Source organism: Rhamphochromis longiceps, linkage group LG19, assembly GCF_057381845.1.
Source record: "Rhamphochromis longiceps isolate RC_006_pf linkage group LG19, R_longiceps_female_GT1.1, whole genome shotgun sequence".
Lineage (NCBI taxonomy): Eukaryota > Metazoa > Chordata > Actinopteri > Cichliformes > Cichlidae > Rhamphochromis > Rhamphochromis longiceps.
The window spans coordinates 15,179,244-15,202,132 of record NC_140575.1 but is presented as its reverse complement, the minus strand read 5'-3'; the positions used below and the strand labels follow the sequence as shown (position 1 = coordinate 15,202,132).

Below are 22,889 nucleotides of genomic sequence, written 5' to 3'. Positions count from 1 at the left end.
TTTGTAATATTTTATTTATTTATTTATTTATTTTAAATGACATCAAAAACATCTGTAATGAGTTGTAATCAAATGTACATAATTTAAGCCACGCCTCTCTGTAGACATTATGGCCCCGCCCCCACCAGGACAGGCTTCGGTTTACGTTGGTTTACGGGGCGTTGTTTTCCGGTATTGAGTATCTAGATTTTCAGGTTACACAGGGAGTGGGCTGTGCGTGTGATTGCTGTTCGTGGATCTGAGCGTGTCAGGGAGTTTGTAGTGCGTGTGCTTGTAAACGTTCACTGCTCGGATACTGTCACCGCTTTGCACCGCGGGCAGGCTCCGTGTTCCTACATGCAAGTTACTGTGGCAGCTCCACCATTCCTGCCCAGCAATGACCGAAAGCCCCGAGACCAAAGCAGCCGACGACGAAGTGTGTCGGCGGGTGAAGAACGGGCTGAAGCCGGAGAGAAACGGTTTGGCAAAGAGCCTCTACCCCCGCCCCTGCCATGAGCGGCCGCCCAAGAACCGCTGCCACACCGCCGAGGAGGAGGTGAGGCCCGGGATGGGACGGGTCGGATGGGTTGGTGAAGCCGGGGAAAGCATCCACTCTGTGGACTCGTGACACCGAAGGATGCTGTTAAATTCCCGTTATTATGATAAAGTCCTGTGGTGTTCGGGTAGGACAGCTGACCGAGTCCTGCTGCTGACAGCAGTCTCACAGCATGCTGTCATCGAGTTCTGATGTTTCCCGGCTCCTGTACAAAGTAAACGCCGAGCTCCATTTTTTTTAAAAGTCCACTTTAAAAAGTTTCAGCTTATTTGTCAGGTTAGATACCTCGTTTTTTCTCAATGACTTACAGCAGCGTTTTAATTCCCCATTATAATATTTTTATTTTTTAAATCAAAGTCTAAACTTTGAATGGCTCCTTGATGCTCTCCAACCCATTTTAAGAGGAGTCCAGGTTTGTGACTTTGATCAGAGGCTCAAACTGGGAATGGAATAACTCCAGACAATTTTGAAACAAATCTAAAATTCATCCACTCAGTTGATTGTTCTTTAGGGAGATTGTTGTGTTTATTTCGTGCAATATGTCAGCTTTTTCTTTCTGTTTTAGTTTTAAATCTCGTTCTTTGGCTCTGTTCATCTTGGCTGTACTTTTCTCTCACTTGTTTGGCAGTAAAAGTCTGGAAACATTTCTCTTTCATGAGGCGGTTGGCTTTCATTTGCAATCCACACTGAAACTGTGATGAGTTAGTGATTAGGGAGACACTGAACCAGTGCACCTGTTCACTTCAAGCTGTCCGCTGAGACTTGAGTGCATGCTGCAAAACAGCTTTTCCCAAATAGGCTAATGAAATTTCCACCCTTGGGTACATCTTCTGTAGCTGGCCCAATTAATGGGCCTCCTCTGACTGATTAGGTGCTGCTACACACACTGGCATTGAAAATACAGAGAATTTTTTCCCCTGTTGTTTGAGTCAGATTAATATTTCTTGAGAGGAAAGTAATCCCAGTTTTCTCCAGCGTGTGGTTCTTAAGTAAAATAACGTGAAGCACGTTGCTGTTTATTATCTGATTATTCTAGTCACTAAAGAATTTGGTACAAATTGCACAGAGGGTTTCTGCCACACTTGCTTTTCAGGCTAAGAAACTGAGTGCCTGCTGACTAAACCTCAGCTGATTAGGGTTCATGCAGATGTCAGCATTGCTATTCTGTAAGGAATTTGAGGGAAAGGCATGACCGGTCACATGCAATGCCCTAATAGCCATGAGCGCGATAGTGAAGTGAACTGCACAGTGCCCATTAGGTTTCATTGTCTATCCAATTACTTATCAAGATGTAGAAGAAAAAACATTAGAAAGTGAATTCTATCTGTTCAAGTTTATCAACACAACCTTCTCCTCCCTTATTTGGCAGTCAAATCATCGCTCTCCCTGTTTACTTCCCTGAGTACAGAGCTGAACCAGAACGTAATAGTTTGGTCTTATCTTCCTTTTTCATACAGTCTGGCTTTAAATAAGTACCTCTAAGTGAACCATCTAAATGTCAGCCAATAAAAACAAAAGTTAAACCACTTTTTCGTAAATAAGACAAAGGAAGAGGCGAAGTATATTGTATGCACAATGACATGGAAGTTTATTCCTTTTAAAGTCTTAGTTAGGAAATGTTGTGAATCTCTTTTTAGGCTAGGTTTGCATAAATACAGGTAGCAGCGGTTGGGTATCACTGTAACATAATCCTGCGTAGTATGGCTTCAGCTACTGACTTTTTTTATTTTTAAGTAATCAAAGGATATTTTTCACTCAAAGGTTTCATATAAATTGGAAAATGGTGAAGAAATTGAATAAAATGTAGTTTAGCACCAGATATGACAAAGACGACTATATTTGAAGAGCAGCAAATCAAGTTTGTGTATTTTTTTTTGTTTGTTTTAATTTTCAGCTCTTTGATGTTACACAGCACAAAATATCAGCCACTGCCATTATTAAGATACTAGCGAGCTAATTTCAGTCAAGAAGGTGGATAAATCGGTACATCTCTACTCAAAATATGTTTCAATTATCAGAGCACTCCCAGGTTAATTTCAGCTAGATCAGCAGATTTGTCAAACATATTGTTGCAGTTTGATTTCCTCATTTCTTTTCACTTTGTTTTTTACTGGCACTTTGGCTTTCAGAGTATCATCAGGTAGACACCCTGCAAGCTAGCAACGCTGGTCTCGTATACTAACTGTCAAAAATATAAGTCTGTTTACCAGCATCTATACAAACACCATTCACAATGAACAACACTGTGCAGAGCTGAGTTAAAGACTTTCAAAGGTAAAATTACAGTGACATGGCAGGGAAAGATGAGCCAATATGACAGGCAAACCTAACTCTGAAATAATTCAGTGGTAATTCTCCATATTAATGCAGACTGATATCTTATCCGTGAGAAGCTCTTCCACCATGGTAGCTTAGAGAAGCAGGGCTTATTGCAGAAATAACCAATCAAACTGAAATAGGGACTCACTGCTGTCAGAGCTGCTCAGAGTTTTTTTTGATTTTACGACTTTGAAACACAGGGCGGAGGCTTCAAGCTCAGATCACAGCACATCACAGTGAACAAAAAGAGATGATATCTCAATGTGGAACACATTATAAACATGCAATGAGAGCAACCTGCTACGTGAGTGACAGAAAAGGCTGCATTCAATATTATGGAGTGTTAAAAGTGAAGCGACCTTTCTTTGTACTATAATTACAAAGTGTAGTGTATACGGTACCTGCGCTTTGCTTGTATGAACTCCTCTTGAAAACTGAAGCGTTTTAAGCTCTTTTTCCTGCTTGACTCACCTCTGAGCACATGCTCCCACTTACATTTAAAGTTGTTATTTTTTAAATGTGCTGTTTGAATGTGACAGATTCAAGTATAAACACAATTCTTCACAGCTTCTTAAGCACCCATACACATTGAAAGATGCCTTTTGCCACAAGATTATTATAACAGATTAAATTGGTTATTTTTATTCAGCAAAGTTTTGAATCAGTTGTCACGTTTCATTGCATAACTTGTATGACCAAATGTAAACCATGGAAGCCGTGGATGCACTGTGGGCTGCAGTGTGAGCCTTGTTCTATAGCTTGGACTTAAGAAACGTCCTGTAACATTTACTGACAATAAACTACTTTATTGTTTGTTTGTTTTTTGCATTGGCTCCAATTACGCACAAATAGTAACACAGCGTGATGTGAAACATGCTAGTACTACATATTGATAAGTCACATTGCTGCCACTTGCAACACAATCATCATTATGCCAAACTTGTATATATTTTATTTAAAAAGGGAATAATTTAACCAAAATTTCAGCATTTTTTTTGTACTTCTTTACCACTTTTCTCTGTTCAGCAATGCAGATGATAATGTTTCATGAGTCTTGAAGTTCATTTAGTGTTGTAAAATTGTTGTGATTGTATTGTTTGGATTGTTTTAAGTTATTTTGTGATTCCTAGTTTGCATGGCAGATATTATTTCATGTCTTTCATTAAAATAATTAAACCACTTGCTTCTGTACATTTTTCTGATTTACATAGGTCTATGCAGCGTCATACAACAGCAGGCTGTACAGCCGGCCCTTCATCGAGTACTTTGAAGAGACCCCCATGATGGTGGCAGTGCTCACATACATGGGCTACGGCATCCTGACCATCTTTGGCTACCTCCGTGACTTCCTTCGTCACTGGAAGATTGAAAGGTGCCACATCGCCAGAGAGAAAGAGGAGCAAAAGGTAGGATGAAAAACAAATGCAACAGTAAATTTGCAGGAACACAAAATCAATTGATCTAAAAGGTGGTAATCAAAGTTAGGGCTCATGCTAAGAAATTCCAGATAAAGGCAGCAGTTGAGAAACTTGGCTGCCCTTTACCTAAACGCAGTAGCTGTAGCGTTATGATTGCTTCTGGCAGGGATTCATCTCGCATTTCAGGTGTTGAATGGTTCTTATCTGGGAGACTGAGCTCTAATTACATGTTGCCTGGTGACCAAATTGTTGCAGTGTTTGTGCGGGAACAGTAGTGATAACAAAAAGGGGGGGGGGGGGGGAACCTTTTGTAGTTTCATTAATCAAAGTAAGCCAATGTGATATTTGCACACTACAAAGCAAGCATCCATCCCAATCACTAGAATCTGCAATGTAGGTTGTCATATTGCAAACATTTTAATCAGCATTGCTTGAAGCTTGGTGTTTTTTAAAGAAAGCAAGCATCAGTTGTTTGAAATGAACCTGTCAGCTGTAATTATGTCCAGCTATGGGGAACTTTACATAGAAATATTCTTTGTTGCCTTTAATCCAAAGTGTGCATGCTTAAGATTGCATTTTTGTTAGAGGTGGAACATGTTTAGAATGTCTTCTGTGTCACTCACTTTTGTTTCCAACATCTTATGTAATGTGTGAAAGTAAAGCCCATTGTTCTCAGAATTTAGTTATGTCAAGGAAAGGAAGCCTTTCGTGGGGAAATCATTAAATGGGCCCGACGATATCGGACGGATGTTTTCCTCCATGAAACAAGGAATATCAGCTCCCTTGATCATGTGTGTTCTTTTAAATGTTGTTGTAATGCTTAAACTGGATGAGATTAAATTCTTTCCTTGTGAGCTTTTGAAGAAACTTGAAACTGTGAAGATCTAGATATCGTTACAGGAAATACCAGTGATGTAGGAGAAAATTCCTATATGTTGTGCTGCTTTTTACTTTCCTTTATTATCTACCTTTTCATCCATGTGTAGGATTTTGTACCGCTCTACCAGGATTTCGAGAACTTTTACACCAGAAACCTCTATATGCGGATAAGAGACAACTGGAACAGGCCTATATGCAGCGTCCCAGGAGCCAAGATGGATCTGATGGAACGAGCCACCTACGACTACAACTGGACTTTTGAGTGAGATTAATGTAGCTTTCATTCAAGAGCGCAAATATTGTTATCATTAAGCTAACCTTAAGGATTTCAGGCACACAATAGCAATGGGAAGTATGCTTTATAACTGCTATGTTACCAACATCACACAAAGTTGGCCAGGTTCCAGACGTCTCTCACTGGACACGGCTTTTTAAAAGCTCCGGCAGGCCTTTCCATTACCCCTGATTAAATAAAACATGAAAACTAATGTACAGTACAATAGCACTAGACTGATAAATCAGCCAGATGTCAGGTGACATTTGCTTAATGTGTTTGCATAATAGACACAAAACTACCTTAATTGAGTTGTGGAATTCAAAAGATGCTGGAAACCTGCCTTTGAGATTGACGTGGTTTTCATAGAAATTTTTCACCTGGACATTAATATTAATACACATCCCCAATATCCCCTGATATGATACGACTGTATGACTATAATAGGAGTTTTGGTTTGTGACTTGGTGCATTAATTTGGAACAGAATTCAAGATTTATAAGACCAGGTTGCTTTTCCTTTTGAACTGTCCTCTTTTGACAGAGTCTGTGCCCACTCCAGCCTTAGCTTTCTGTTGAATTTCTCTTTTTTTGAGCACAAAGTAATAAAAGAAGCTGTTCACTGGAGGTTTGTTACTTTTGTTTCACACTAAAGGCTGTTGTGGTGAAAATCCTGTTTTAGCTGATTGGATAAGTGACTCAGAAGGTGTAGAGTTGTTCCTAATAAAGTTTATTTCTCTAGATCCTAATAAAAGTAGAGAAATCTTGAACACATTTATTACAGCATTATATTGCATAGAGCAGGTAGGATTCTCACCTTGTTTACCTCTGTGTATAGTACCGTATGTAAATTCTATGAACAGACAGAACATGTGTACTCAGACAATATAAACATAAGACAAGATAAGACCAGAAGCTTGTTGTTTAGAGTCCATTGATCACTAATCCTTAAGCAGGGTTTGGTTTCATGCACATGAACAGTTAAGGTGGACAGGGAAGGTTGGATTGCGTTTTTAATTTGTCTCGTGGTGTGCTTTGGAAATCATCCTGTTGATGCAAAAAGAAATAAAAATGCTATTTTTTTTTTTTTGCTTGTCAGACTGTGTTACCTTTGACCTTTTTGTAGATTTAACTAAAGAAATGTGAACAAATTCTGTGGTTTTGCAGCACGGTGCTAATAACAAAGCTACAGTTTAATAGTTTAAAGTTGGCTCTTTGCCAAGTTGTCTGTTTGTGGAGACACAACACTGGCTCATCCAGCGAGTTAGGTGCCTTTTTTTATGCTTAAGTGTTTATATTTCAGTGTTAAGTGGCTTAACAAAGAAGGCATGTGTCTGAAAATGTTCAGGTACAAAGACTGGACTGGAAATAAAAACCATTGAAAGACTTTCAGGAAGCCTGGACAATTGTTCCTCAAGACAACTTTAAAAATTGCACGTCATTCTGGTTCTTGGCTGCAAAATATAAAAACATGTTGAATGGCTCTAAGACTTTAGTACAGAATTGTATATGTAGCAGTTTTGTACATTATATATATATATATATATATATATTCGCACTCTTTATATTATGAAGGTGATAACCCCAGAATGAACAGCCATGTAGCGTTCATCTCATATTAAAATCGGTCCAACTTAAGATCTATAATGTTCGTGAAGTCAAACAAAACACACAAGTGAGAAGATGTGGGAGAGACAGACACCAGAAAGATTGGAAAAACAAAAAAGAGCACGCTGATGCTATCAAACCTCTGTCTAGTTTTTAATTACTTCTACCAATCATTACTATTAATTATACCAATCTGTTTCCCAAATCATTAGTTTCTTCTCATTGATTGTTTCCTGTGTCTGTTTATCTTCTCCTCTCGCCCTCTCTTGCAGATACACGGGTCGGGTAGTGCAGGATGTGATTAACCTGGGCTCGTATAATTACCTCGGCTTCGCTGAGAATACAGGTCCATGTGCTGACTCCGCAGCTGAAGTCACTATGAAGTACGGTGTTGGAGTTGCGAGCACGAGGCAGGAGATTGGTACAAACACATGGCAAAACACAGACACACCCGCTACCTTTGCTATCACTGCTGGGTCTTAAATGGCAAGACTGAGCACAGCTGAATTCACCTCGGTAAACAAAATGTCATAAACCAGTTAGTTTAGTAAAGCTGTGGGAACTAGTATGATGATCATCTGTGCGCGGTGTTTGAGCCAATTGCAAATTACCGTGACTTTTCTGTCTTTACAAATGCTTTCAAATAAGTCTCACTGACCACTTTGTAAAGTACATTTTAGGCATTAGTCTGGTGTTGGAGCACCTTTAACCTTAAGAAAGGTTTTAATTCTTCTTGGCAGAGATTCAGCAACATGCTGGAAACATCCAAACACATCTATGATGCAAATCTCTCCCTTGGTTGTAACGAGTAGTTATTTGAGTTACTGTTGCCTTCTTATCAGCTTGAACCAGTGAACTGCTGCTCTCACTGGATCTTTTCTCTTGTGTGGGAAAATCCCAGTAGATTAGCAGGTTCTGAAATGCATCGGGCACCATGCCACATTAAAAGTCACTGAACTCACCTTTCTTCCCCTTTCTAATGCTCATTTTATCTTGACTATGTTTACAGGCCTAAATGTGTTATCGTTGCCATTTAAATAACTGATTTAATATAGTTGAACACGTCCCTAATAAAGTGGCTGGTGAGTGTAGATGGCTGTAATGCTTATGTACACTATAGGAGTTTATGTCCAACATATTATGTTGTTTGTTGAAAAATATTTAGTCATAATTGACCACTTAAGTAGAGCTTGGATCTTGGATTTGTACGAATACTGGAAATGGAGCGAAACACAAAATATAACAGTTACTGGTTAATGTTGCAAACATGTTGTATCCTGATTGTTTAATTCATACAAAAGCAAAGAGACAATATTTAAAGTTTTGATAACCTCACAGGATGCGAAGAAGTCTGTGCCTCTATGTGGGAAATACTACATGTATCATAATGAAATCCACAACTTGATGTCTTTACACTTGGATGTTATATGATCTGGACAAACAAGATATATCATGTGAACTTTAAGTATCTGAGTATCGACAGGTTCCTTTTTTAACTCCCCAGACAGAAGCGCAAATTTATTGGAGCAGAATGCGATCAGTGCAGTTTGTCAGTCAGCACGATTATGCAAGAAATCTCAAGGTGAAAGTGATTAAACTTGGTGGAGAGGAGAAGCATGGGCAAAGGAGGAAGCTGTTCTACTTGGTGAATACAGTGGGGCAAAAAAGTATTTAGTCAGCCACCGATTGTGCAAGTTCCCCCACTTAAAATGATGACCGAGGTCAGTAATTTGCACCAGAGGTACACTTCAACTGTGAGAGACAGAATGTGAAAAAAAAAATCCATGAATCCACATGGTAGGATTTGTAAAGAATTTATTCGTAAATTAGGGTGGAAAATAAGTATTTGGTCACCTCAAACAAGGAAAATCTCTGGCTCTCACAGACCTGTAACGTCTTCTGTAAGACGCTTTTCTGTCCCCCACTCGTTACCTGTATGAATGGCACCTGTTTGAACTCATCATCTGTATAAAAGACACCTGTCCACAGCCTCAAACAGTCAGACTCCAAACTCCGCCATGGCCAAGACCAAAGAGCTTTCGAAGGACACCAGGAAAAGTATTGTAGACCTGCACCAGACTGGGAAGAGTGAATCTACAATAGGCAAGCAGCTTGGTGTGAAAAAATCAACTGTGGGAGCAATCATCAGAAAATGGAAGACATACAAGACCACTGATAATCTCCCTCGATCTGGGGCTCCACGCAAGATCTCATCCCGTGGGGTCAAAATGATCATGAGAACGGTGAGCAAAGATCCCAGAACCACACGGGGGGACCTGGTGAATGACCTGCAGAGAGCTGGGACCAAAGTAACAAAGGTCACCATCAGTAACACACTACAACGGCAGGGAATCAAATCCCGCAGTGCCAGACGTGTTCCGCTGCTGAAGCCAGTGCATGTCCAGGCCCGTCTGAAGTTTGCCAGAGAGCACATGGATGATACAGCAGAGGATTGGGAGAATGTCATGTGGTCAGATGAAACCAAAGTAGAACTAGTCATCAAAGGCAATCTGTGGCGGGAGTTGAAAGTCCGTGTTGCTCGGCGACAGCCCCAAAACATCACTGCTCTCGAGAAGATCTGCATGGAGGAATGGGCCAAAATACCAGCTACTGTGTGTGCAAACCTGGTAAAGACCTATAGTAAACGTTTGACCTCTGTTATTGCCAACAAAGGTTATGTTACAAAGTATTGAGTTGTATTTTTGTTATTGACCAAATACTTATTTTCCACCCTGATTTACGAATAAATTCTTTACAAATCCTACCATGTGGATTCATGGATTTTTTTTTTTCACATTCTGTCTCTCACAGTTGAAGTGTACCTCTGGTGCAAATTACTGACCTCTGTCATCATTTTAAGTGGGGGAACTTGCACAATCGGTGGCTGACTAAATACTTTTTTGCCCCACTGTATCTGTCTCACCATCTTAACCGTGAAATAGGGACTTGGCTTTGGCAGTGGATCCTTGAGTTCTCTTGTTTTATTTAACCTGAACAAAGCTGGGGTAGCTGTTTCCCTCCATCTCCAGTCTTTATGCTTATTTTATTGATCTTCTGTGGTATCATCTCCCAGGAGAAGCAAGTAAATAAACAATACTAAAAAAATCGGTCAGTTTTAGAACTTCAAGGTGTTCAGTGGTATCCGTTTATTTTAAGCTCCCATGTTTTTTGTGGGTTATTTTCTTTTAATTCATGTATTTATTTATTTTTTGTTCCTCAGGTAACCTGGACAGACACGAGGAGATGGAGAAACAGGTGGCTAGGTTCCTGGGTGTGGAATCAGCCATGGCGTTCGGCATGGGATTTGCAACTAACTCAATGAACATACCAGCACTCGTTGGCAAGGTAAGACCCCAAGTGACACAGGGGACAAGGATGAGCTTATTTTTAGCAAGATATCCTGGATGTTCATGGGTCTTTTCTAAGTATGTTTACTTAATAGTACGCTATTGTAGGTCACCAGTTACACCAAGCACCTTATCTTATATCAGGAAGAAACACTTGCTGGTGACTGGCTGGTTGTGTGTGTGTTAAAGTGAAAAAGGAGCAAACTAAGGAAGTGAAAGCCAACAGTGGTGAGACTGCTAAAGACTTCTGCTCTAATAAAATGATTCAGACCTGCTGGTATAAAGGTGTAGGGTTAGACTCAGAGCAGTGAGGTATGAAACAATGCAGTTCTACAAAGCAAGCTGCATTCTCAGTGTAATTCTCTCAGCAGAGGTTGTTCTATATAATTGTAAAAAAAAGGATTCTCCAGCCTCTCACCAGCCAATAAAAACAATGTTGACTAAAAAAACGTAGCAGTCCATCTGCTATTGTGTGCAACAAATCCTATATGTGTGAAATATTAATGCTAATTAATCTTCTGCAGGGTTGTCTAATCCTGAGTGATGAGCTGAACCATGCCTCTCTGGTCCTGGGAGCCAGACTATCTGGGTCCACCATCAGAGTCTTTAAACACAACAGTGAGTCTCCTATTTGTTCTTATCCATCTGCTTCCTATTTGCATTTATTCCCATGCATTAGCCATGTCGTAAAACTTCCATTGCTTCTCAAGGTCTGTAATTATAGCGCTTTTTATTAGTTTGATTGTCTGATCTAATGTTTGCCAGCTTTAAAACAACGTCAGTGGAAAAGAGAAAGCATTTTGATGTAGAATACAAAGGAAGACCACTGCTAAAACCACAGCTTTCATTTTGAATGTTAACACTTCAAATTTTTGTTTTTTCCTGTCAGATATGCAGAGCCTTGAAAAACTGTTGAGAGAAGCCATCGTTCATGGCCAACCCAGGACTCGCAGACCATGGAAGAAGATCCTAATAGTGGTTGAAGGCATTTACAGGTACTGCTTTGATTTCCTGTATATGTCATACATGACTTCATGGGGAAAATAAATATTTAGAACGTTTAAGTCTGTTAGATGTGCTTATTTAATCTATTGGGAGTACATTTAAATCTTGTCTTTGGTAGGAGAAAGTCTCAGCGCTGAATTTATACAATTTTTGCAACTGTGCTGAAATTGTCTTTGGCCTTATGCAGTAGAAAAAAAGGAGTTGCCCACTTTTAAAATTCCCTTTATTTTCCTTCCTAGTTTCAGGTTGAGCAAGACCTAAAAACTTTATTGCATAAGCAGCAATTCCATCTGTGGCCAAAGCCCCTGGGCGGATTATTAAGAATGATTGTTGATGCATGTGCTTAATGCATGTATGTCTTTGCACCAGAAATACAAGAGCAGGTTCAGCTTCCTCTGATGGTTTATTCAGGTTCAGCACTTTAAACTGTACTGAGAATGTGTCAGTGCTTAGTTAGCTAACCTGATTCTGTCTGATGGGGTGCTACAAAAAGCATTTGCAACGTGCAAGACAGTTTCTGCTGTCTTTTTTGTTTTTTAATAAGTTTAACTTTTTTTTATTTGAGTCAAAAGTCATTTCAGCTGTTTATTCTATGTTGACAGCTGTTGGGTGGATAGTTTCTGGTGCAAAAGCTGAATTTGTTGGGAAAAACAAAGCTGTAACACCTCAGGAGATGTAATGCACCTTCCACTCTGCCGGTTTCCTCCCTGCAGCATGGAGGGCAGCATAGTGCGCCTGCCAGAAGTGATTGCCTTAAAGAAGCGCTACCGGGCCTACCTTTACTTAGATGAAGCCCACAGTATAGGGGCCCTGGGTCCAAGAGGAAGAGGTGTGGTGGATTACTTTGGCCTCGACCCATGTGACGTGGACGTCATGATGGGCACTTTTACCAAAAGCTTTGGTGCTGCAGGTGGATACATCGCAGGGAAAAGGGTGAGCTTTATCTCTTTGTTTATTTTTTGATTTTTTGAAGAAAAAAAAAGGGGGGGGGGGGGGGGAAGAGTGCATTTTCTAGCATAACATCAGTTTAAACTCATAGTTTTTCAAGAGTGCACTGATGCATGGACTCTCTAAGCGTCACTTGTTGCAGACACGAGTGCTAGTCATTGCAACAGTGCATGTTGCATTCTTGACAACAAAGCTTGCTTATCGAGATGGTTATCAAGATAAGACACTTTGTCTAAATCATCATGTAGTGGCGTCTTAGAACTGCCGAAGCCCTCAAGCAGAACAAAGGAGTCGGAGAAAATTGGTCATGAATCACTTAGGAATGTGTTAACAGGTTACAGGATGTAGCTCACATTATGCTTTTAATGACTTTCATATCCTTCTAAAAATGTAACGGGCAGATTGACAGGTTTGAGAGCGCAAAGCGAAATTCAGTTCTCACTTTGTGCTTATCAGACTGTTGAGGTTTTTAATGTAAATCTGGTGCTTCTAAAAATAAAATAAAAACATTTTCACATATTCGTGAAAGAGGGAAGCAACAAGCAACGTTGTGAGGGACTGAGAGACTGCAGCTGTTCATGCGTATCTGCTTATGTCTTCTGTGTGTCTCCTGGGTTTAGGAGCTCATCGAATACCTGCGCTCCCATTCCCACAGTGCGGTCTACGCCACCTCCATGTCTCCTCCTGTGGTGGAGCAAATCATCACTTCTATGAAGTGCATTATGGGAGAGGATGGCACAACAATAGGTAAGCCTCAGTCCAGATTGTTCACTTTTTTATATGTGAGAAAACTGCATTTCAAGATAAAGTTTAAAAATGTTTTGCTTTTAAGGAGTCATTATGTTGGATGTTGAGACAAATCTCACTTTCCACTTGCATATAGTGCACTCCACATGCACTGCAGTCCATGACCACATCTGAATCTGATTGGTATATAGGCACACAAAGATGTTATGTTGAGGTCAGAAAACTTCCTCTATAGATTGATCAAAGAGTGATAAACAACTAAACTCTGCAGCAACGTCAAACTGCAAAACAGTTTCGGATTAAAAATGTAAAAGTTAAACGGCCAGTTTCAGCAAACTTCAGGCTGTTCTTGCATATTTACTATAGTGCATAATGGTGCAGGTCCTTGGTTATTTGTTTTGTTGCATTATGTTTATAATTTGGTGACGTCTCCACTTCTGATGATTTTATGTCAGCAGTAATTGTTATGATGGGCCACCAGGTGTCACTGCAAAGTTAAGAATTGTAGGACTGGAGCCAGCCTCTGGTCTTTTTCACCAGATGTTATATAAAGAAAAGGAGTAGAAGGGGGGGGGGGGGGGAAGAAGGATGTCCAGTTATAAATATGTATGTATTTTTTTTTTTTTTTTTTATAATGGTTACTTGATTTAATTAAAGAGGTTAAGGAATATTTTATGATGATCTGTGTTTATAGACGAGGCAATTCTATCTCCTCTACATGGATTGTTTAATCTAACTTCAACCCTTTTGCTAGAACAGTTCAAGATGTCGCTAAGCAAAATCTAAAGTCCACAGTACACAGTTTGATTCCAATGTAGACGTGCAGAACGTTTCTTTTTCATCTTTGGAAAGCATCATTAAGAGCTCATTTTTATTTTTTGCACTTCAGGAAAGTCAAATTTAGTAAAGAGTAAACAGCCCTCGGTAAGAGAATCACCTCTAAAATTGAGTTGCAATCAGTTGCAACCAGTGACTGACAAAATGTGGATGTAAAGAAAAATTATTAAAAACCCACAAGAAAAAATAAATCCAGACGAAACTAAATATGGGTAGATAAAAGATGAATGATACAAGCATGACACAATTTAAATCATGCAAATGCAGATTTACACCAAACAAACTCGTTATTATAAACAAATAATAAACTTGTTTGTTAACAAACCCAGACCAACAATAAAAACAAAAACATTTAACTGATAAAGCAGTAAATGCAGCCAGGCTTCATTAATGAGTTTGCTATATCCAGTGAGTGTGAGTAACAAGTTACACTAAGCAGAGATGAGTGGATATCACAGCGCTCTGTGAATATTCACATATTGTCCATTAACACATCAGGATGTGATGACTTGTGTGTCTAACACGTTAAAGTTGCAAAGCAAACGGCTGTCATCACACTGCATAAAACAAAACCTAGATGATTAGATATAGATGATCTTAGAACGCAGGACATCCGTGTGATTAACTTCCATCGTGCTTCCTATCAACTCTGTCTCCAAATTTCTTCATCATCCTTAGGCAGTGAGCGTGTGCAGCAGCTGGCAGAGAACACGGTCTATTTCCGCAAGAGGCTTCGAGAAATGGGCTTCATCATCTACGGCAACAACGACTCTCCCGTCGTACCCTTGATGCTCTACATGCCCGCCAAGATAGGGTGAGCCTCCATCTTTGCTGTTTACTACTGCTCTGATTGCTGGAACTCTTAATTGGAGCCTTAGAGCAATACAGTGTGATCAATTATATCATTTGTTGATGGGTATTGGGTTTTTCGTTTTTCCCCTGAAATATTATTAAGGTAACAAGTTTAAAAACTCTGTTATAGCAGTGGACAGTAGACAGTGTCCCAACGTCACATCACAAGAGCTCAAGGTGTTAAACTGACTGCAGAAACTGAGTCTAGGTGCACACATGCTTTAGTATCAGTACAAGGACTGTACCTCTGCAGCTTTAATTAATCCTGCTGTAAATATCAAGCAAAACACTGGGACCAAAGCAGGTTTGGGACCATTCCTTTTTTCTTCTAATGAAGAATTTGTCTGTCTTCGTAAAGCTTCTGCAGACATGTTTTCACAGAAGACTTTACCCATCTTTTTTTGTCTGTCATACTCTTTATTAAACCTCTGCGGTTATTTTTGCTATTCAGTTTTTTTAATTCAATTCAGTTTTATTTATACTGCACCAAATCACAACAGTTGCCTCAAGGCGCTTTATGTTATATGGTAGACCCTACAATAATACGTACAGAGGAAAAACCCAGCAATCATATGACCCCCTATGAGCAAGCACTTTGGCGATGGTGAGAAGGAAAAACTCCCTTTTAACAGAAAGAAACCTCCAGCAGAACCAGGCTCAGGGAGGGGCGGGGCCATCTGCTGCGACCGGTTGGGGTGAGAGAAGGAAGACAGGATAAAAGACATGCTGTGGAAGAGAGACAGAGATTAATAACAAGTACGATTCGATGCAGAGAGGTCTATTAACACAGAGAGTGAGAAAGGTGACTGAAGAAGAAACACTCAATGCTGGGAATGCCCCAGCAGCATAACTAAGGGAGGATTCAGGGTCACCTGATCTAGCCAGCTTTGTCTCTCCCACCAGAGCGTTTGGCAGGGAGATGCTGAAGAGGAACATTGGCGTGGTTGTCGTGGGCTTCCCTGCTACACCCATCATCGAATCGCGAGCACGCTTCTGCATCTCTGCCGGCCATTCGAAAAACATGCTCGACCAGGTAAACACACACTTAAAAATATCTTAACACGTGTTTAGTATTCAGCATGTCTCATTTAACACATTCTAGATATGATATTCTTTTATGGTAATACTCATAGGTAAAGGTCAACAATGATTTCTCAAAATGGGACAATTTCTTTCTTTCTTTTTTTTTTTTTGGTCTTTAAGACCAAGAAGAAGCTGTTACACACCACTGTGTGTCATTAAATCCTGCTAAATAATGACCACTAAAAATACTGTTCTGCTCTGTTCTGATGTCTGATGATGGCAGTTAATTGGATGTAATATTCTGCAGCTTGTACTTAGTATGCAAAAGCTGTCAGGTTTTTTTTTTCTTTAAAGAAAGACTGCAGCACCTACAGCTGCAGATGTATTGATGCTGACTAGTCTTGCGTATCCACTTCTCGCTGTCCACATAGGCGAACGGTCAGGCTGAAGCCATTACATTTCAGTGAAAAACATTCCCCGAATTCCTCTAATTATTCAGAATTGTTAGACCCGAGCCTCTATGAACTAAGCTCACTGGTGTTTTGCTAAGTGTACTTTCACAGGGGTTATGGCTAATTACTGGGCCTGCACACAGATCAGGTTTTTGTCAAAGTTTTTCCAGCATGTAGCTTGTTAGCTAGATTTGCCGGCAGGAGTTCACAAGGAGGAGAAGGGTGCAATTACTAATAGTCTACCAGTGGCAGGCTTATTTGAGTGGTGCTGGCTGCTACTAGCCAGGCCTGATTTGTTTAGTTATACTCTCTAAAGTTTGTTCATTCCTGTTTCACAGCAGTGTAATGACCTTTGAGCTGTTTGAAACTAAGTGGAGAAATCTAGTTGGCATTAAATAAAGTGGAGCAGTCTAACAGGGGCAAACACTGTCTGCAATTTGAGGGACGCTGATATGATCTCTTTTGACCTCAAATGTCTACCTATGCCTTGAGTAACTTAGAGCATGCCGAGTCCCTTGCAGCTTAATGTCTGACATCCCATTGCCAGAAATCCATCAAAGGACAAGAATGCCTCACTTGGATTTAGAGAGTGTCAGGAAAAGTCTCCCAGAAGAGGCTCCATATAAAAATAAAGTGTCAGCTGTATCACTCTGCAGGTTAACGTACTGTTTGTTCCCTGTGTTTTGAGTGTAGACCTCAACATTGCTCTTTGTGTTGGCCTGTGTAAGTGCAGACAGTTCAGCTTTGATTACAACACATCTAAATCCGCCCACTCTTCACAGCGAGGGCTCTTCTGCGTTGCTGAAATGAGCTCACTGCAGACCTGTTTGCTCTTCACTACGGGCCACCGTCTTAGATCCTCCACGGTTCTTTTCTTATTTTGACACTAATGTAAATCCTCTCACACAGAGGTTGAGCTTTCTCCTGTGCTTCCTGTCTAATGTGTGTAGCTCAGTTGGCGCAGATACAAACTGTGTCTCCAGGAAGTTTTGTATATCCAGGGTTATGGTATCTTCCTATTATTCTCGGTGCACTTCAAAAAATTGAACAAAATAAGCTGAAGACAAGGAGTGGGAGTACTGTACCGTAGTGCTTTTATCTGTCATGGTGTAAAATCTGTCTCCGTTAGTCTTCCTCTCTGTATTATTCTTATGCACTTTGAAGTGTCATCTTGGTTTGTGTTTCTTTTATCCGCTGGCGAGCTTTCAGAGTATTATCTTTTCACTCTCTCACACCCACACTTACATCCCGACCTAAATCCTTTTATTGCCATCGTTATTTCATTCTACTGACCGCAATAATCTGTCAACCTTAAATGTCAGGTTATAACTAATGTATCTGAAAATGTGGAGACGGTTACAAAATTGTCCACCTAGTGTTGATTTGGAGGAGCTACTTCGACATCTGATGGCTCAAAATGTTAAAAGCATCAGAGGTAGAATAGTGATTGATTCTTCCATGAAATATATATTTTTTTATTTCATTTTATTTTTTTTTCTAGTCTACCTGAAAAGCCTTACTTGATTAAGGAGATGAACCAACTTAATATTTGGCCGAAACGACACAGAAAGATACTCATGATTTGACTGCAATAAAGCATTTCAGTTCCTTTTATACTTTAAGATGTGATACAAAGCCCATCTGTCATCCTCACAAAGCTTTACCATAAACAGAAGGTATATATTGCTTTACTGGCAACCTACACACATTGAAACACTGAAAAACTCCTCAAGCCCCATAAATAGTCACTTATCCAAAGTTGCATAAGTCCAGGAATTGGTGAATAAACATCTGGTGTAATGGGAACAATGTACTCCACGCATGCATGTTACTCCACAGCTCTAATTTCAGAACAAAAACGCGTTGTATAAGGTTTTGACGCACTGGGAGAAATCTAACTTTACTCTGAATTTTTGGAAATTCTCCACTTTTTTTTTTTTTTTTTTTTTTTTTTTTTTTTTCCTCTTGTATTTCTTTTCCAGCCTGTTACTTTATTATTCCTGGTTAATGTCACCAGTGTGAGATGTGCGACAATAAATCTCGTTTCCTATTTCAGAAAAGCAGCTGTGTGCTGCAGGACTGAGGGATTTAACAAATAGCTGGTGAACAAAATGTAGCATTTGCAATCTTGAGAGAGAAATATTAATTTTAAAAAGGAAACTGTAGATTCATAAAAACGGGAGTCCAGATTTATGCCAATTAATCCATTAATGTGCTTTTGAGCTGACAGTATTGAATCTTAAAACTTTTTAAAAGGTTGTTTGTTCTGCAGCTTGTTGCTCTGACCTCAAGTGAGCAGAAATCTACTGATGAAGCTTAAAGTTAAAACTGATGAAACAAACATGCATGATGCAACAAAGCAAAACCACATTAAAATTTCAGCAATATATATACTCATCCCTACATTGTGTAATTATTGTCGACCTTATGCTATAACAGCTTGAACTGTAGCACTTCAGTTGCATTAACCAGAGCTCATGCGCTCAGAGTGAATATGTCCCCCTTAGTTGTAGGGCTTTAGATAGAATGACGATTTGCTGCTGTTTGGAAGACGTGTCTGTATGAACTCATCACTTTGCTCTAACACCCAGGTAATAGAAGTGAAAAATGTAAAAGTTCAAACCAGAGATCTTTCCTGCTTCGGCCCCAGTTTACAATTTGGTTTTACGAGGCTGGTGTCTCTGCATCTGTAAACGTCCTCGCTCTTCATGTTGGCCTTCAGACTGACAGCATTTTTTTTTTCTTCTTCATTGTATAAATGTCTCCACAGGCGCTGAACGTCATCAGTGAGGTTGGAGACCTCCTTCAGCTCAAGTACTCCCGTCACAGACTGCAGCTGTCTTCTGCGCGGCCTTTTGATGATGATGTGTATGAGGACATTGACGACTGATGAATCACTCTGCTGCTTAAGTGGCGTGAACCAGAACAACCCCGGAAAATACAGAGCGGGTCGGTCAAGATGGATCACAAGTCTTCCTTAAGGAGAAACTTGTGCGTACGTGCCCCCTGCCATCATGTTGCCAACTCGTAACCTCCCCAGACGAAAGCAAAACGCTTAAAAATACCCTCAGATTTTATTTTGCCTTACTACACATGCAGAGATTGTGAACAGTGAAAATGGCACCTCTGCTTCCTGTGTCTTTTATCACTTTTTTTTTTTTTAAGATTTTTTTGTTTGTTTGGTTGTGTCTTTAGTATTTGTGGTTTTGGCCTTTGTTAAGCTTGTAATTACAGATCCAGTGTGCACGTCATCTTTTTGTTTTTTCTTCACTTATGACATGAATCTGACTTAAATCGAAAATGTAAGGAGACTAATAAGGAGAACATCGTTACCATCTATCAATGAACAGTCCTTTCTTCCACTCCTTTGAAAGGAGCCGTTATTGTCATAAGTAGAAATCACTAGATGCATTTCCACAAGACCTAATTCTTCACCACCAGGAGCCTGTTGGCGTGCAAACATGACATGACTTACAGCCAGTTCCTTCCGTTTTTTTCGAGTAATGTAACAGGGAATCTGTCAGTTTAGAGCTAATTACCTGACAGCTTTCCATTAAAAAAAAAAAAAAGAACATTTTGACATTTATTGCTATTATTTAGAAGTTTAGATGGACAAAGTCAGCCTCAAGTCTTAAAGCTAAGCTCACCGTTTGCTAACTTTCACTTCATATTTTTCCTGCTGCATAGCATAGATCTGAATTTAAGCAACAAAGCAGATGAGCGCATTTCCCCAAATCCCAAATACTGTCTTTTATGTATCTCCAGTAAAGTGAAATATCTGTCTTCAGCAGTAAGATGAAGGTATTGCCATAATTTTGCGTTTGAGAATTTTATTTGCCTCCACTGAGATCAGCTCTGGGTCAGTAGAACAGTGCCAAAGTGAACAGAACAGATTATCTGTGATGTTTGTATGTGTGAGGAAATGTTCCTGAATGGGCCGCATGGCTCAAAAGAATAAATGTTTAATATCCTGTTCAAGGCTTCAGTAAAAATCACAAGTTGAAATAGAAATCAAAAACTAATTACTCTTTCAAACATTTGATTTTATCTTTTTTTTTTTCAGTAATGAAATGATTGCAATGATATTACATGTTTTGTTTTTTGTTTTCATTTTACTTAAGGAGGACCTGCTCTCTGTATTGTTACTGTTAAACTCTTATAGAGTAGCTTTGCATTATTCACAGTTCAAAATAATCTTTATTTATGTGATACTGAGCCTTGGAGCCGCCTCTCAGTTCATCTCAATTTGTTAGAAAATGACCCATTTTTAGCACCCTTTCATTGGAACTGACTTTCTTCTGATTGGTCACACCTCCCTAAGTGTTTGCTGATAACAAGTGGGCGTGGTTTCTTCACTCAGAGCGACACTCGTGATGATTATAACAAAGACATCTTCTCTAAATGAGACGAGCCCCAGGAGTAGAAAATCCTTTTGATAACTGAACATTCAGAGCAGTCTAACGCTGAGGTTTTGACTCACAGAGATGACGTTTGCATTCGCTGACATTTTTATTTGAAACTTTGGGTAGAATTATTATAAATATCCACTGCTGTAGCGATTTTATATATACAAAAAAAAAGGAAAAGCTTAAACGCGCCGCTTTAAGTGAATAACACTTTTATAATAATCAGTTTTATGTTGCAAAACTATAAACATGATTTCTTTCATTGACAGAACTACCACTTTCCATTTCAGAAAAAAACATTTTAAAAAGCCATGTTGAGATTTAAACACACTTGAGTGCTGCTACTGGAGAAAAAAAAAATGGGGAATTTAACCCTAAAACATAATACACATTATACAGTCAGCGTCTTTTCCCCCCACCAGGACCAGAATTACTGGGACTGTGTTTGTCTTCCTGTTTGTTACGGGGGGGTTCCTCTTAAGTCATGTGACGAGGTTCAAACTGAAGAATATCTATTAGCGCAGGTAAACTAGTGTGGACAGGATCCAGCTCTTTGCTGCTTTGTGCCTGATAATTGTTTTGCCTTGAAAAACAAAATGCTTTCTTTGTGCTGAGACTAATGAGTCAATAATGATGTTAACAGTCTTCTTAGGATAGGCGAGTGTGTTTTGCCTTTACGTTCTTCCACATAAACAGCAGCTGTATTTGGAAATGTGGGCATTTACATTGTACTACTGAGCTTTGGGACAGCAGCACTCCTTAGTGAAGGGAACTCATGTCCCACGTGTATATGCTACCGCTTGCATGTGTGCACACTGACGAGTGCTGTGCAAGCGCTCGTCCTTCATACTAATGCACACACAGGAAGAATTCCTCCCAGAAGCTGCTCTGCACCAGAGCTGGTGGTGCTCAAAGTGACACATTGTTGCTGTTTTTTTTTTTTGTAACCTACTACATTCTGTCTTCATGTCTTTCTGGGGTTGCTGAGTTGTTTTATTTTTTTTATTTTTTGGTCCATCTTTGCGGATCTTCTGATGTGTAATGTGGGATACTTGTGTAACACGTCTTATGTTATCCTTTTGGCTTCCTTTCTGCAGAGAATCGATCACAGATGGTCGTTCGTGAGCTGAAAGTTTGGTTGCAATGTTGTTCATACAAATACAGAATGTATCTATGTATTTTTAATTATGAACCGAGAGAAGCTGTACCGTTATACTCACAGCAAATATTTAAACATATGTTTACGTTATGTAAAGATTTTATGTCCTGACATTTTACTAAGGAGTTTCTGAACATTAATTAGATCAGTTTCCCTTCAGTTCATTGGTACTTCTCAGTAGTCCTCTGCAAAGACTGCATCTGGTTTCAACCATAAAAGCAAAATAACCTCATTGTTTTTATTCTTTGTTTTGGTAAAACGGCATGAAATGCTGTTATGGATGATGGCTCGCTACAAAGTTTATATATTGTTTCATTAAAAATTAGCTGTTGGGACGGATGTGTGAGTGTAAGTTACCACACATCAGAGATCGTTGTTCTCTGATATAAAGTAGTTCCTTTGAAGCAGATTTTCTTTCTAAGAATTCTGGTTCTACTCTCATAACTTCAGTTGTTCATCTTTGAACATCTTAATTGTTCTCTTCAACTACTTAGTCTTCAGCAGTACTCGACTGTATAATTAGCACTGTGTGATATCCATGTTAACTAATTTCTCTGCATTTCATCATAGAAAATGCACTATTTCAACATATCGGTAAAAAATTTAAAACGTAATGTTTCACCCTTGTCAGTTACACGAGTAGATGAATAAAAGAGTTTAAAATATTTGGAATTTTCTTCATTTTTTTTTTTTTTTTAATACCCCAATGTAGTGTGTCATGATTGTGTGTTAATTTGGAGGGCAGACTTTCTATTTTTTTTATTTTTTTTTTTAAATGTTTTTGTCAATAGTTCTGCAGGTTTCCTGAAAAACTTTTTAAGTTGTTCTTTTGGACACTGGTGGCTTTTTCACTCATTTTCAGTCCTAGTGCTTGACCATTTTCAGAAGAGCATTTTGTTTAAGCCACTTGATCCATTTCAGTTTTTCTTTTTGTCAGATCAGCAAAAACAATGCCAAAGACAACTGTCTGACTGCATAACAATAGTATTCTTTGCCGTAACAAAGTGATTACCAATGTGTTTTAGTCCAAATCCTGGTGTATTTCAGCATGATTTGCAGTGCAAATTTGAAGAAGTTGGTA

General features: G+C 39.3%; 2 protein-coding genes across 2 annotated transcripts in view; one reads left to right on the top strand and one right to left on the bottom strand.

The window, feature by feature from the left end:
* The window catches only part of LOC146646437 (semaphorin-4E-like), a 37,596-nt gene that overhangs the window by 9,461 nt on the left and 5,246 nt on the right, over positions 1-22,889 (bottom strand). The window lies entirely within an intron of this gene.
* On the top strand, positions 131-22,473 carry LOC146646438 (serine palmitoyltransferase 2-like). Its single transcript, XM_085391867.1, has 12 exons — positions 131-535; positions 4,066-4,260; positions 5,259-5,413; positions 7,305-7,453; positions 10,253-10,377; positions 10,904-10,997; positions 11,269-11,374; positions 12,098-12,317; positions 12,953-13,079; positions 14,595-14,730; positions 15,672-15,801; positions 19,014-22,473. Exons 1-12 carry the CDS (start codon positions 377-379, stop codon positions 19,131-19,133), a joined length of 1,716 nt encoding a protein of 571 aa, XP_085247993.1. The 5' UTR covers positions 131-376; the 3' UTR covers positions 19,134-22,473.

Coding starts and splice junctions, on each gene's coding strand:
- LOC146646438 (XM_085391867.1), top strand. CDS start 377: ATGACCGAAAGCCCCGAGACCAAAGCAGCCGACGACGAAGTGTGTCGG. Junction 5,414..7,304: donor GACTACAACTGGACTTTTGA/GTGAGATTAATG, acceptor CCTCTCTTGCAG/ATACACGGGTCGGGTAGTGC. Junction 10,378..10,903: donor TACCAGCACTCGTTGGCAAG/GTAAGACCCCAA, acceptor AATCTTCTGCAG/GGTTGTCTAATCCTGAGTGA.